The sequence below is a fragment of the Poecilia formosa genome, unplaced genomic scaffold (assembly GCF_000485575.1).
Source record: "Poecilia formosa unplaced genomic scaffold, Poecilia_formosa-5.1.2 Scaffold671, whole genome shotgun sequence".
NCBI classification, from domain to species: Eukaryota; Metazoa; Chordata; class Actinopteri; order Cyprinodontiformes; family Poeciliidae; genus Poecilia; species Poecilia formosa.
In genome coordinates, this window is record NW_006800610.1 from 66219 (window position 1) to 79427 (window position 13209).

Consider the following 13209-nt stretch of genomic DNA (forward strand, 5'->3'; position numbering starts at 1 on the left):
CGGTACACCATACTCAGTTTTCCTGTCTCTACCTTTGCAATCATCTTGAAACATGTCTACTAAAGATAATGTGAACATCCCACAAACAGGGTCTTCTGTGAGATTTTTGAGCTGGAACATCAAAGGTATGGGGAGCCCACTTAAGAGATCAAGGATTTTTGCCCATTTGAAACATCTTAAAGCTGACCTGGTGTTTTTACAGCAAAAACCCATATACGCACCAAAGATCAGGTCAGACTAAAATGTCCCTGGGTTTCTGATGTATTTCATTCAAATTTCAACTCTAAAGCCAGGGGGGTTGCTATTTTAGTTAGCAAATCAATTCAGTTTTCAGCTTCTAAAATTATTTCGGATAAAAATGGTAGATACTTAATTGTCATTGGTAAATTATTCCATGTCCCAATTCTGTTAGTGAATATATATGCCCCCAACTTTGATGACCCAAACTTTATGAATAAGCCATTTGAATCTCTTCCTTCTTTAGATAATAATCTCCTTATAGTAGGCGGGGATATGAATTGCGTCATCGATCCCAAATTAGATAGGTCTGCCCCACGCAGTTTGGTCCCTACATTAATGTCTAGATCACTCTCAGATTTCATGTCAAAGAATGGATGCGTTGATCCTTGGAGATTTTATAATCCCCAATCCAAGAAATTTTCTTTCTTTTCCCACTTGCATCAGTCTTTCTCTCGTATTGATTATTTTTTTGTTGACTCTAAATTAATTCCAAATGTTCTATCTGTTGATTATCACCCTATTGTCATTTCTGATCATGCCCCTCTTTCATTAGATATTAAGTTTGCTTTTCAACATCGGTATGTCACACCTTGGAGACTCAACCCTCTACTTCTTTCAGATGAAAGGTTCAACACATTTATCGCAGCTCAAATTGATGATTTCATTGTACTAAATCAAAATGAGAGTAATCCAATTTCATATTCTTTACTTTGGGAATCATTAAAAGCGTTTTTACGAGGACAAATTATCTCATATTCCGCCCACTTGAATAAGATGCGCAAAGCGAAATTGCTAGAACTTAGTACTGATATTACTAATCTGGATCAACAAATTGCTATTTCCCCCTCACCAGGTTTACTTAAACAACGGGTTGACTTACAGACTGAATTTGATCTTCTTACCACCAATGATGCAGAGCGACTTCTCTTACGGTCACGCTCTACTTATTTTGAACATGGTGATAAGGCTAGCCGACTTCTCGCTCACCAGCTTCGTCGTCGGGCAGCTTCGCACATGATCCCACAGATTATGGACTTGTCAGGCACTCTGCATCAGGATCCTACTACCATTAATTCGGTTTTTCAGTCTTTTTATTCTGTGTTATTTAAATCCGAATTTCCAGCTAATCCTACTGAAATGAATCAGTTCCTTGACGGCCTCAACTTCCCTGTGATAAACCCAAATGTTGCTAAGGAACTTGACTTGCCTTTAACCATAGAGGAGATTATTGCTGCCATGAAAAGCATGCAAAGTAACAAAGCTCCCGGTCCGGATGGATTCCCTGTTGAATTTTTAAAAAAATTCCAGGACAAGCTATCCCCAATACTCCATGCGGTATACAAAGAGTCACTACAAAAGGGCAGTCTCCCTCATACTTTAACACAAGCCTCTATTTGTCTCCTCTTAAAAAAAGGATAAAGATCCCAATATTTGTAGCTCATACAGACCTGTCTCTTTAATAAATGTAGACGCTAAGATCCTTGCTAAGGCTTTGGCTTGTCGTCTGGAAAGTATAGTACCAACTATTGTTTCACATGAGCAAACTGGATTTGTTAAGGGGAGGCAACTCTTCTTTAATGTCCGTACACTCCTGAACATTATTTACTCTAAAACCTCCACTGAAATACCTGAAGTTGTGATCTCGGTCGACGCTGAGAAAGCGTTTGACAGAGTTGAATGGGATTACTTATTTGCAGTTTTAAAGAAATTTTGACTGGGTGATGCATTCATTTCTTGTATACATCTCTTTTATGTTTCCCCTCATGCTAGTGTCTCCTCCAATGGTATTCAATCCAGTTTTTTCAGACTTTTCCGCGGCACTAGACAGGGATGCCCGTTATCCCCTTTATTGTTTGCTCTGGCTATAGAGCCTCTCTCAATCTTTTTAAGGTCCTCTAACTCTTTCACCGGAATTTCCCGATTAGGTACAGAATTCAAACTATCTCTTTATGCTGACGATTTATTGCTGTACGTCTCAAACCCTAATCTTTCCATCTCGTCAATTTTATCTGCTTTTCAAAGATTTGGATCTTTTTCTGGTTACAGAGTAAATATTGCTAAAAGTGAATGCTACCCTATCAACGCGGCTGCATTAAAGCTTTCACAATCTGACATTCCGTTTAAGTTGAGCTGCTCTGGTTTTAAGTACCTGGGTGTCAGTGTAACTAGGTCATTAAGCTCTCTTTTTGCTGCTAACTTTTTGCCTTTAATTGCTAAAATTAAATTGGACCTCCAAAGATGGAATAGTTTACCTCTTTCACTTATAGGTAGAATCAATGCAATTAAAATGAATGTTTTACCTAAATTCTTATTTTTGTTCAATAGTCTTCCACTGTTTCTGCCGAAACATTTCTTTAAAATGTTGGATCAAGTTATTTCTGGCTTCCTATGGTGTGGTAAATCACCCAGAATCCGCAAATCCACTCTTCATAGATGCAAATTCAGCGGTGGTTTGTCACTTCCAAACTTCCAGCTGTATTATTGGGCGGCCCATATCCACAAAATTTCATTTTGGTTTGGATCCCTGAACTTCCCATGGTGCAAGTTGGAAGCACAATCATGCTCCCAATCCTCACTAATTGCTCTTCTCACTTCCCCCATTACATCCAACCCCTCTGGCTTTACAAACAATCCAGTAGTTCGCTCCGTCTTAAAAATTTGGTGCCAGTTTAGGAGGCATTTCAAACTTAACTCAGCATCTACACTTGCTCCTTTAATGAGGAACCACTTGTTTCAACCAGCACTCACAGATCCCGCCTTTTTGTCATGGGATAATAAAGGGCTGTTATGTTTTAAGGATTTTTACAAAGAAGGTATTTTTCGCAGCTTTACAGACCTTGCATCAGAATTTAATCTCCCCCCTTCTCATCTATTCCGGTACTTTCAAATTAGACACTGCGCCAGGGTTCTGTTTCCCGGTTTTCCTTCTAGGCCACCAAACCTGTACTTGGAGTTGTTTCTGAGTTGGGATCCTCTTCAAAGGTCATATATCTCTAAAGTTTACAATGAAATTCTGTCTTTTAATTCTTCACTCATTACTAAGATTAAGGCTGCTTGGGAACTCGAACTTGGTCTAAATTTGGGAGAGGATTGGTGGAATAATGCTCTTAAGAAAATTCATTCAAGCTCAATCTGTGCTCGACTTTCTCTTATACAGTTTAAAGTTCTCTTCAGGGTTCATCTCTCTAAAAATCGATTGTCGCAATTTTTCTCCGTTTCTGACATTTGTAAGAAATGTCGTGCGCCTACCTGTAATTTAACTCACATGTTTTATTCCTGTTCATCACTTCAGAGTTTTTGGCAGACCTACTTTGTTACAATGTCAAAGATACTTTCAGTGGTTATTAAACCTTCTCCCCATGTTGCCATATTTGGGCTTCCAGTTAACTACAAACAGTTCACTTCCAATCAATTGGACGTCTTAGCATTTACTTCCTTATTGGCAAGATGCCGTCTTCTTTTCCACTGGAAACTAACTAAACCACCCTCTAGCAATCAGTGGCTAAATGACACCATGTCTTTTCTAAAATTGGAGAGAATTAGATATTCAGTGAAAGGCAGCTCAGCCAAATTTTATAACTTATGGCGCCCTTTCATGACATTCTTTCACTCTCTTCAGTCTCTTCCCCCGGATTGAGTGCTACACCCCATTCCACCCTTTCCCCCTTCTTTTTTTTTCCCCCTCTGTTTTCATTATTTATTTATTTATTTTTTTATTTTATTTTTTTTTACTAGGTTTGTTCTTGTGTCTTGTTCACTTAAGAAAAAGAAAAATACTCATAGGAGGTAAATTGTATGCCTTTTGTCAGTTATGTACTTTTTACCTCTTCTATACCTGTATCCTGTTCGTTTCTATCGATGCCATAAAGAAGGTGTGTATCACGGCGTACTATGTTAAGAGTAAAGGTTTTGCCTGTAATGTCTCTTTCCCTTCTAATAAAAATATTAATACAAAAAAAAAAATAAGTCTTCGGCCCTTTTTTTGAAGGACAATTTTGTTTACAAATACTTCAAAATTAATTTTATTTGTTGTTTTGTTTATCTTGGATATTTAAAATGTTTTCCAGGTCCAGTGTTAAATGTTCATTAGAATGTAAAGTTTACCGATCCTTTACAATGTGTTCTTGCATTATTATTTTTCCATTACTTAAAAATGGTCTCAAAACAATATTATCATTTATTACAATAACTTCTGGAACAATTTATCGTCCAGCAAAATGTGTTATTGTGATAAGCATAAAGATTTCCAATATTTGCTGTTTAGTTATTTAAAATATTGAACTAAAATAAGAAGGAAAGTCTGATTTGGATTAATTATTTAATAAATATTGAGAGACGGCATGAAACTTTTGCTAAGTTTTGAGCTTTTCAAGAGACAGTTGTGTTTTTATTTATTGTGGACAAATTTGTTGTTTCTATTTTTGGTGTAAATAATTCTCATAAAAAAGAGAAAAAAAACTAATAACTGAACCCATCTAAATAAATCTGACAATTTAGCAAATCTGAAGTTGAAACCTACGGAGCCCCCTAGGGGATATGGAATTTTTTTTTTTCTTTTGCATTATCTCACAAAAGGTTTTGTGTTCTCTCGCAATACTGTACTGATTAGTTCATGCGTCATAATTGAATACTGCAAACCTTTCTAACAGTGGCCATCATACTTTCTGCTATTATATAAGGCTTTTGTGAGGTTTTTCCATGTATCTTACTATCTCGTTGTGAAATATCAGAAGTTTTTAAAAAAAATCTTTTTCTTTAGGAAAGAAATGCACCACAAACCTAAGATATAAACAGAAGATTTCCGTATGTAGGAAAGAAGAAAAAATACATCTAAACTTTTTGGACTATTTCTGGGTTATTATCGTGGGGTAATGAGTCTTCTGACAGTTTTGATTGTCTCTTTTGTATTGGTAGTCTCAGTGGTTTAAAGGGATGTTTTCATGTGCAGTTCCATTGCAACCTTACTCAAACGGACTCAATCAATTTTCAATCAGTTTTTTGCACCAAAGAGTTAAGAATAAACACTGAGGTTCTTTAAATGTGCATACATTTGAAATTTTAAATTGACATTTGTGACTGTATACAAAACAGACCAGCAAATATTGCAGTAAGCATATTGTGAGGGAACACAAAAGCTAAATTTTTCCCCATGTCCCCTAGAGGGCTCTATAGAAACCAATAAAAATCAATGTTTGTAAAAGAAAAAATATGTACATACAATGCTGTGCAGAAAGTAAGAATGTAAAGAGACAAGCACTGCATTGTGCCAAAACAACGAAAGTTTAAAACAGTTGAGCCACTCAAGAATCAGCGACTATTTTCAGTCATACTCCAACAGCACAGAGAACAGAGTGGATGGTTTTGGAGCTACACTGAAGAAATACTTATAAGCCAAGTAGAACAATAAGTCACATAGAACCAGGCTTTAAAAACAAGATGTTCTCCATAATGCCTCAGAACATTGTGGAGAATAATTTAAAGCTAAACAGCAGTTTATCTGAATTAAGAAATGTTTAAACTCTCACTGCACTGGCTGCTGTTGTAAGAATGAAGTACAGTTGCAGCTTTTCTCTGCTGCCCCTAATTCTAATTATCCAATAAACTTTATTGGGTTTGAAAAGAACTTGAAAAAGCTGGACTAACCCTCTCCACCTCCTGTCCCATCTGTAGGATGCAGGCTGAGCTCTGCAGCGGACTCTGCTCCTCTGAGGTCGTCCTTCAAGTCTTCGGAACTCCTCCTTTTCACAAGCAGAGACTCTCCGCTGCTGTCCAGAACGGGAGACAGAGACTTCCTGGCTGCAGACAGAAAAACACGCTGGAACAATCTAGGGATAATGTCACGTTTTAATACAATACAATGGCAGCTTTATCATGATTTAATTATACAAACAGGTTTGATTTCATGATCCATTAATTAAGGTCAAAACACAAGAGTTTCTTCTCTTCTTTTGCTATAGTATTTCTAGGGCTGAAACGGATTAATCATGATTAGTAACTATTAACTGATTATTTAAATAATTGTCAACATTTGGTAATCAATAAATTGTTAGCTAGAGTATACAGACTCAAAAAAGGCAATTACCTCATAAAACGGTACAAAAAATATACAGATTTTGCATTTAAGATAAAAAAAATTGTAAACATGTTCTGCCTAGAACACAAAAGGCAAAGGTTTAGCTTCACTTGGTTCAAGTGCTGTAAAAAAAGATCTATTAAGCACATTCTGCTGTCTACATATGAAGTGGTTAAATTAAAAAATTATCGACAGATCAGCCCAACACCGTATTGATGTTAAGTCCAGCAGAAAGGCTTAAGCTTTCATATACTGATGTTAGAAATATCTTCTAGCTGCAGATGCATTATTTGCTACAAATGATAATATGTAAACTAAAGGAGTGCTGTGTTGTTGCTTTTTTAGGGAATAAAATGATTATTTTCTTATTTAAAAATGAATTTATTTGATTATTTGTATTTAGTGCATTTCTAATTTTATACAAAAAAGGCTTAAGTGGTTAAATGAAAAATCTGCAGAATGTAACAACTTTATAACATGTCAAGATAACAAATGGATGAATAGGTAGGTGGATGCTCTACAGACAGACAACTGAATGAAGGATTGTTGCTTTGGACATTTGTCTAATACGAGTCAAATATTCCTGCTCCAGGTCTAAAGAATGCCTTTTTTTGCAACACTTTATAGTAAAGATGATTCCGGATGTTTTAAGGAGCAGCAGGGAATGATAACTGCTTACATAAGTGTAAAACAAGATGTAGTTCGTGATGACAACAGCTCTCAAAGAGCTGCATTAATATTTACTTCCAGCCTTAAACTCTGCCTCTGCATCAGTGCATTTTGCTGGTAAACTGTTTTCCTACTTTAAACAAACAAAAGCAGATGATTAGTTTTTTTTTGACAGAGTCCTTACTGGGTCGGCAGGCCTTGGACCGGGTCGCAGCTGCTTGCCCCACCTGCTCCAGAGCGTCGCCCTTGTGGCAAGCTGGCAGCTCTGGACTGGCAGAATGAGCCAAAGCCTCCTCCATGCCGAAGCCACCAGATGGGCCGGGTCTGGGCTCCCCAGACTCACGCGTTTCCAGAACTTGACTCTTGACGTCGGCCATCTTGCTGCGGACCTCCGCCATCTGCGCCTTGAGGCGGATCAAGACTCCTGAGTCCGGAGCTGATCGCCGCACCACCTGCGGTCGCCGCTCCCGCTCTTTTCTGGAGTGAGCGTGGGCTGCAGAAAACCAGAACAAAAACAAAAAGGAATCCAATGTACAGAATATTCCACAACCACATGGTATTCCGTGAGATGTAGGGAGAGGAAAGGCTTTAGCCGCTTAACCTCTTGTGGTTGGTGACATCGACTAACTCACTTGCTCTTTGGTTACCTAGTAACAACCTGCTGGGTTACCAGCAGTTTCAAGTTCCCCACAACTTTGGCTACCTAATAACAACCTGTTGAGTAACTTGCACAGCAGCAGTTTAGGTTTTACTACCCTACCTCATAACTGCTTAAAAATAGATATATAGTTTGACAGTATTTTAGATATTGAAAACAAAAAAAATCAATAATTATCAATATCGACCAATATGAAACTCTTTTATTGAAATAAGGTTTGCAACCATATCATCCAGCCCTAATGAGGTTGTAGTTTTGCTCAAAAGTTGTGAAAATTCATGGTCTGCTTATTTCCATATTTTATCTCAGGGATTTATTTAGGATCATTAAAAGAATTGTTGGTTACATATTGTAACCCCAGATTCTATGAGTATAGGCGCAGCCCTTTAAGGCTATCACTAGTGGGTTAACGGCAAAGCACGATGTAGTCTATGCCTCACTGGGTCCATCCAGACTACCACCATGAAGCATCTGCTTGCATATAACAAAAACAGTCTCAGCCTAGAGTGTGTAATTATGCACTCCTGGCCTCCCATACAGCAGAAGACCAGAGAGGAGAATAGGCTCTGGTCAGAAAGGTTGACAAACAGACCTGCTGCTGTGAACAGGAACAACAAACGTTACGAACTGTAACAATGTAACGATGAACAGAACAGGTAACTTATTATGCAGCACTTTGGACAACCATGTTGTTCACAAATGCTTTGTAAATAAACATGACAAAAATAATTATTCTGTCAGAACTCTGAGGACAGAATGGGACATAGAGAACGTGGAAACATCACACAGGTAAAACCGAATAAATGAGCATGGAGATGACCAGGAAGCTGCCGTGCAAATGTCCTCCACAGACATTCCTCCACGCAGAGCTGTGGAGGATGAAATCCCTCTGGTGGAGTGAGCTCTCAAGATTCTCTGGAGGAGCCAATCCAGAAGAAGTGTAAGCCTGCGAGATGGCCTTACACAACCAGTGAGAAAGACACTGGGCAGACAGAGGACGCCCCACTGAGTTATCTCTGTAATGCATGAACAGACACTGAGAGCGACGCAGTGCAGACGTGAGCGCCACATAACAAGAGAGCGCGCGCACAGGGCAGAGAAGATGAGAAGCAGCTTCTGTCTCAGATTTATGAGGAGGGGGATAAGAACCCTCAAAAGATATCTCCCTTGATCTGAACGAGCTTGTGATGCTTTGAGGAGTAAAAGCAGGGTGAGCTGCCGTCGGCTCGTATTAGAAGGAGCAACAGAGAGAGCGGGACAATCGCTCACTCTCTTTGCAGACATAAGGGCCAACAGCAGAGCAGTTTTAAAAGACATGAACTTAAGAGGAGCCTGGGCTAAAGGCTCAAATGGAGCTTCAACCAGAGCGTGCAGGGCCAGGGTCAAATCCCATGGAGGAGCAAGTGGGTGCGACACCTGTCTGCTTCTGAGCACACCTCTCAGAAACCGCTTCATCAGCTGGTGGTTGAAAACCGTTCTGTCACCAAAACCCTCATGGCGGAAATAGCTGCAGTATACGTTTTAATGGTGCAGAAAGCTAAGTTTCTGTCCATCAGCTGCTGGAGAAATGACAGCACTCAGCCTAAAGGACATGAAATGGGCTCCATGCTCTCTCCCGTCCACCAGCGTTGAAAGGCTGACCACTTCGAAGCATATAACGCTGTGGTAGAAGCGGCTTGTGCGTCCTGAATGGTGCGCACCACATTCTGAGGGAGACCGAGCCTCTCTAGGTGCTCCCATTCAGCCGCCAGACCCAGAGACGCTGCCCTATTTCTGAGTGGCTCCTGATCTCTGCCCCAGCCTGGGAGAGCGCATCCTCTCTCCATGGCAGCTTCATCACCTGCATCCAACAGCTTTACTCAACTCAGTAAGTTAGTTGGGGGAAAAACTGTGCAAATTTCTTTGCGTTATGCTGGTTTGTTGCCATGAGGGCGGGCAATGTCCCTCAATACTGCTGGGCCTGCGGTGGGGATGTACACCAGTCTGATCGAGAGCAGGTTTACATGCGCCCAGCACAGCAGCTGTCTGGCGATGTTTAACAGCAGAGTAGAGCGCATGCCTCCCTGGCGATTTACGTAGTCTGCCACCACTCTGTTGACCATGTGGATGAGAACTCCTTCAGCAGAGGAGAAAAGTGCTGAGTCACCTCCAGCACCATGAGGAGCTCCAGCACGTTTATATGAAGAGTCATGTCGTCTGGCCACTGTGCTCCAACCACCTGAGACAGACACGTTCCTCCCCATCCCAACAGGGGTGCGTCTGTGAACACTGATAGGTGTGACATGGGTCTGCTGAGGGGAACTCCCTCTGCCAGAATGCTGGGGCTCCCCCAGTGAATGGGATTGGCTCCCACTGAAGGAGGAACAGAGATCACGTGCCTCTTCTTGCGCACAGGATCTATGCACAGGTGAGCGAACCATCTCTGAAGGCGTCTCATGTGTAACAAACCCAGTGGAATCACCACGTGAAATGTTGACATCATCCCCAGCAGCCGCGTGACTGACAGAGCTGCCACTACGTTGCGAGGCCTAACACGGCAGAGCTGCACTGACAGAGCCTCGATTCTCGGCTATGCTAATGGGGCTCTTATCATAACTGAGTTCAGCTCCACTCCTAGATAAATGATCATCTGGGACGAAAAAGCCAAACTCTTTTCCCAGTTGATGGAAAATCCCAGACTCAGCAGATGTGATGTGTTCCTCTCTGGACCGAGCCAGTAAAAGCAGGTCGTCCAGATAGAAGAGGACTCTCATCCCTGCCATGTGCAGTGGCTGCAGCGCTGCTTCCACACATTTGGAAAACGTGCGCGGCACGAGAGAATAATCGAAGGGCAGACAGTTGCACTGATACTGGGCCCCTGGAAGGAGAAACGCAGATACTTCCGGTGTTTCAGTAATGATGGAGACGTGGAAGTATGCGTCTTTAAAATCTATGGAGGTGAACCGGTCGTCCTGGTGAACGTTTTCCAGCACCTGTCTGATTGTCAGCATGTGGAATGACCTCTTCACAATCGAAATGTTGAACAGGGACAAATAGAGAATTTCCAACAGGAGGTCTCACTCCTCCTGTTTTTGGGGACCAGAAAATAGCGGGAATAAAACTCAACATTTTCTTCTACCTGGGGAACTGTGGAGATAGCACCTTTCGCCACCAGTTCTTGCAGCTCTGACATGAGAGCGGCATTCCTCACCGGCGGTGGGAGAAGCCTCTCCACAATCCCCTTGAAAGGCGGAGGCCTGCCTCCAAACTGCAGCATGTAAACCCTGCTGATTAGCCGATCCATCCACCTGTCCAGGGGACATGCGCGCCGCCACTCTGTATGATGTTCTGAAAGTGGGCGTGCATTCATATGAGGTGCTGTGGTTCGCATGAACTCCAGCCAAGTCAGAGCCCCTACCGCCGTCCCCTGCCTCAGAGATTCTCCGGGGGACTCATGGGGGTCAGAAAGGGCTGGTTGTTAGCCTCCATGCCGCATGACGCGGCCGCGTTCATTTCAGGCCAAGGGCGAACCCGCGTGCTTCCTGAAGGGGAGTCAGGGTGCTTAAGACGCCATTTCGGCGCGGACCACTGCTGTCATCTGACAAACAGTCACCACTCACAAAGTGAGATGAGTGTGAAGCTGCAGCCGGAAATACAGTAGGCTTTGACTGTTCACAAAACGCGCTCTCAGATTCAGACTGCTCAGAAGCGGCAGACTTATCCACTGAGACAGAAAAATTCTGTGTAGAAACCGCGGAGCTGCGGTGCCTCCTAAACAGCTGTTTAGAGGCCGCCGGCTCGCTGTGTGTGGGGAATGTGTGCGAGGAAGCTGCTATGAGATCAGCTGATCTGACAGAGCTGGAACCTGCAGGGATTTTGCTCACAGCGATACGTTTGTGTTTTATTTCAAAACATTTCACATTATCACACACATTCCTCTCAGCTAGCCATTTCCTAGCTTGCCTTCTCCATGGTCCCTGCGGCTGGCCGGTCCGGATGGTTCGGGCTGACGTCCTCCGGGAAGACGCTGGGTCACTGGCTGTCGCACCGGGAAGAACTGCAAGAGAGGTGGAGGAGGGTGGTGGAGCGGAACTGGAAGAGGCTGCAGCAACTGTGGAGTGCACTGGAGGGCCCGGTCAGAGAAACTGGTAATCAGCTGATCACAGAGATTTGTGCATAGAAGGGGTGCAGGACGCTGGACTAATCCTGACGTCCTTGCCCCAAACACGTCAGCAAGGCCTGAATCCAGAGGGGTAACAGAGGGAAAACTCCGCTCAATTAACCCTTCCACCCTGATAGGCGCATAAGTGGAGACAGGTGCCCTCAGCTTCACAGGCTCATCCGCTGCCTCAGTTATGTAAGCCATTATGACTGGGAACTGAGGCCAGATGGGGTCCCGTCGGCGACTCAGGGCGGAGCTAAACTGTCCCGCCAGGTCATTTGAACGTGGTGGAGGAGGTTGGGGGACGGGAAGCCCCTTAGCACTAGCCGGCCCCTCAATCAAGCTAGGTAGCGCGAGGAGGAGCGAGTCCACAGCTCGAAGCGGGGTTGAGTTGGACTTACAGAGACCGGGCTTGACTGAGTATCCGCTTAGCCGCCTCTCTTCCACCGCAGTGCTTCTCAGCTGGGAAGCAACATCCGAAAGGCAGCTGCTCCTGCTGTCGTCCTTGTCGCCGTCAGTGGGATTATCCGATAAACGCTCAGCATAGCTAGCATCTCTCACGAGCAATGACCGGACTCTGTGGGCCCGGCGCCCCGCCTAGCGCCAGCCTAGAAAAGGCTAGCTCCGGCTCCTCTCTTCCAGCGAGAGGAGAATACAGGAGCGGCAAGAGGGCTGAGGCGTCAGGGTGACGTCGGCGTGCTGGGGACCCAGGCATCCCTCGAAGATCTGGTGCCCATCAAAGGACATAATGTACCCCGTCTGACAAGACGGGCAAAACGGACATTCGCTCTTAAAACAGTGCTATCTTACGCTGAAGAGGGAACCATTTGTCCAGTTTGACCGTTATTTATACAGACTGGGTTGGGGCCCACCCAGTAGGTGGGCGTGGACTAAGCTTTTTTCAGTGCTGCGCTGCACACGAGGGATAAACCCACTAGGATAGCCTTAAAGGGCGAAGCCTATACAAAATAGAACAATATTATATTTAGTACAAATACAACAAATGTATCTTTAAGACGGAAAAGACTTTAAAATATTTTTCTTCATTTAAAAGAAATTAGAAAATAAATATAATAAAGTGATAAGGCATTGAATAAGCTGATGCTTTGTTGAGTAGTTTTTATTTATTTTTTGTGTATTTGAAATAGAGCTGGGGGATATGAGGAAAATCTAATATCCTGATATATTTTTGCTATATCACAATACATGATATATATCACAACATTCTTAAATGACCTCCAATGTTATTTTAAACTAGACTCCTTGCAGCATATCACCCACGCAAATTCCCACTCCCATTTCCCTGGTAGACTTAAATGTAATCTCATATAAAAAGGGATGCAGTGTTTTGAACTGTCTACACTATGACTAGATAACAAGGTGAGAAATAAGTTTTAATTATCAAAAAAAAAAATAGGGAGGCAGAGG

The 13209-nt window shown here is 42.6% G+C and overlaps 1 protein-coding gene across 1 annotated transcript in view; it reads right to left on the bottom strand.

Moving 5' to 3' along the window:
• Positions 1 to 13209, bottom strand: part of LOC103130777 (E3 ubiquitin-protein ligase TRIM37-like) — a 71320-nt gene that overhangs the window by 23882 nt on the left and 34229 nt on the right. Inside the window, exons 13-14 of the mRNA XM_016666165.1 lie at positions 7167 to 7475; positions 5884 to 6036 (exon numbers count right to left, since the gene is read on the bottom strand). Coding sequence (XP_016521651.1) covers positions 5884 to 6036; positions 7167 to 7475 — 462 coding nt within the window. The remainder of the gene's footprint in view (positions 1 to 5883; positions 6037 to 7166; positions 7476 to 13209) is intronic.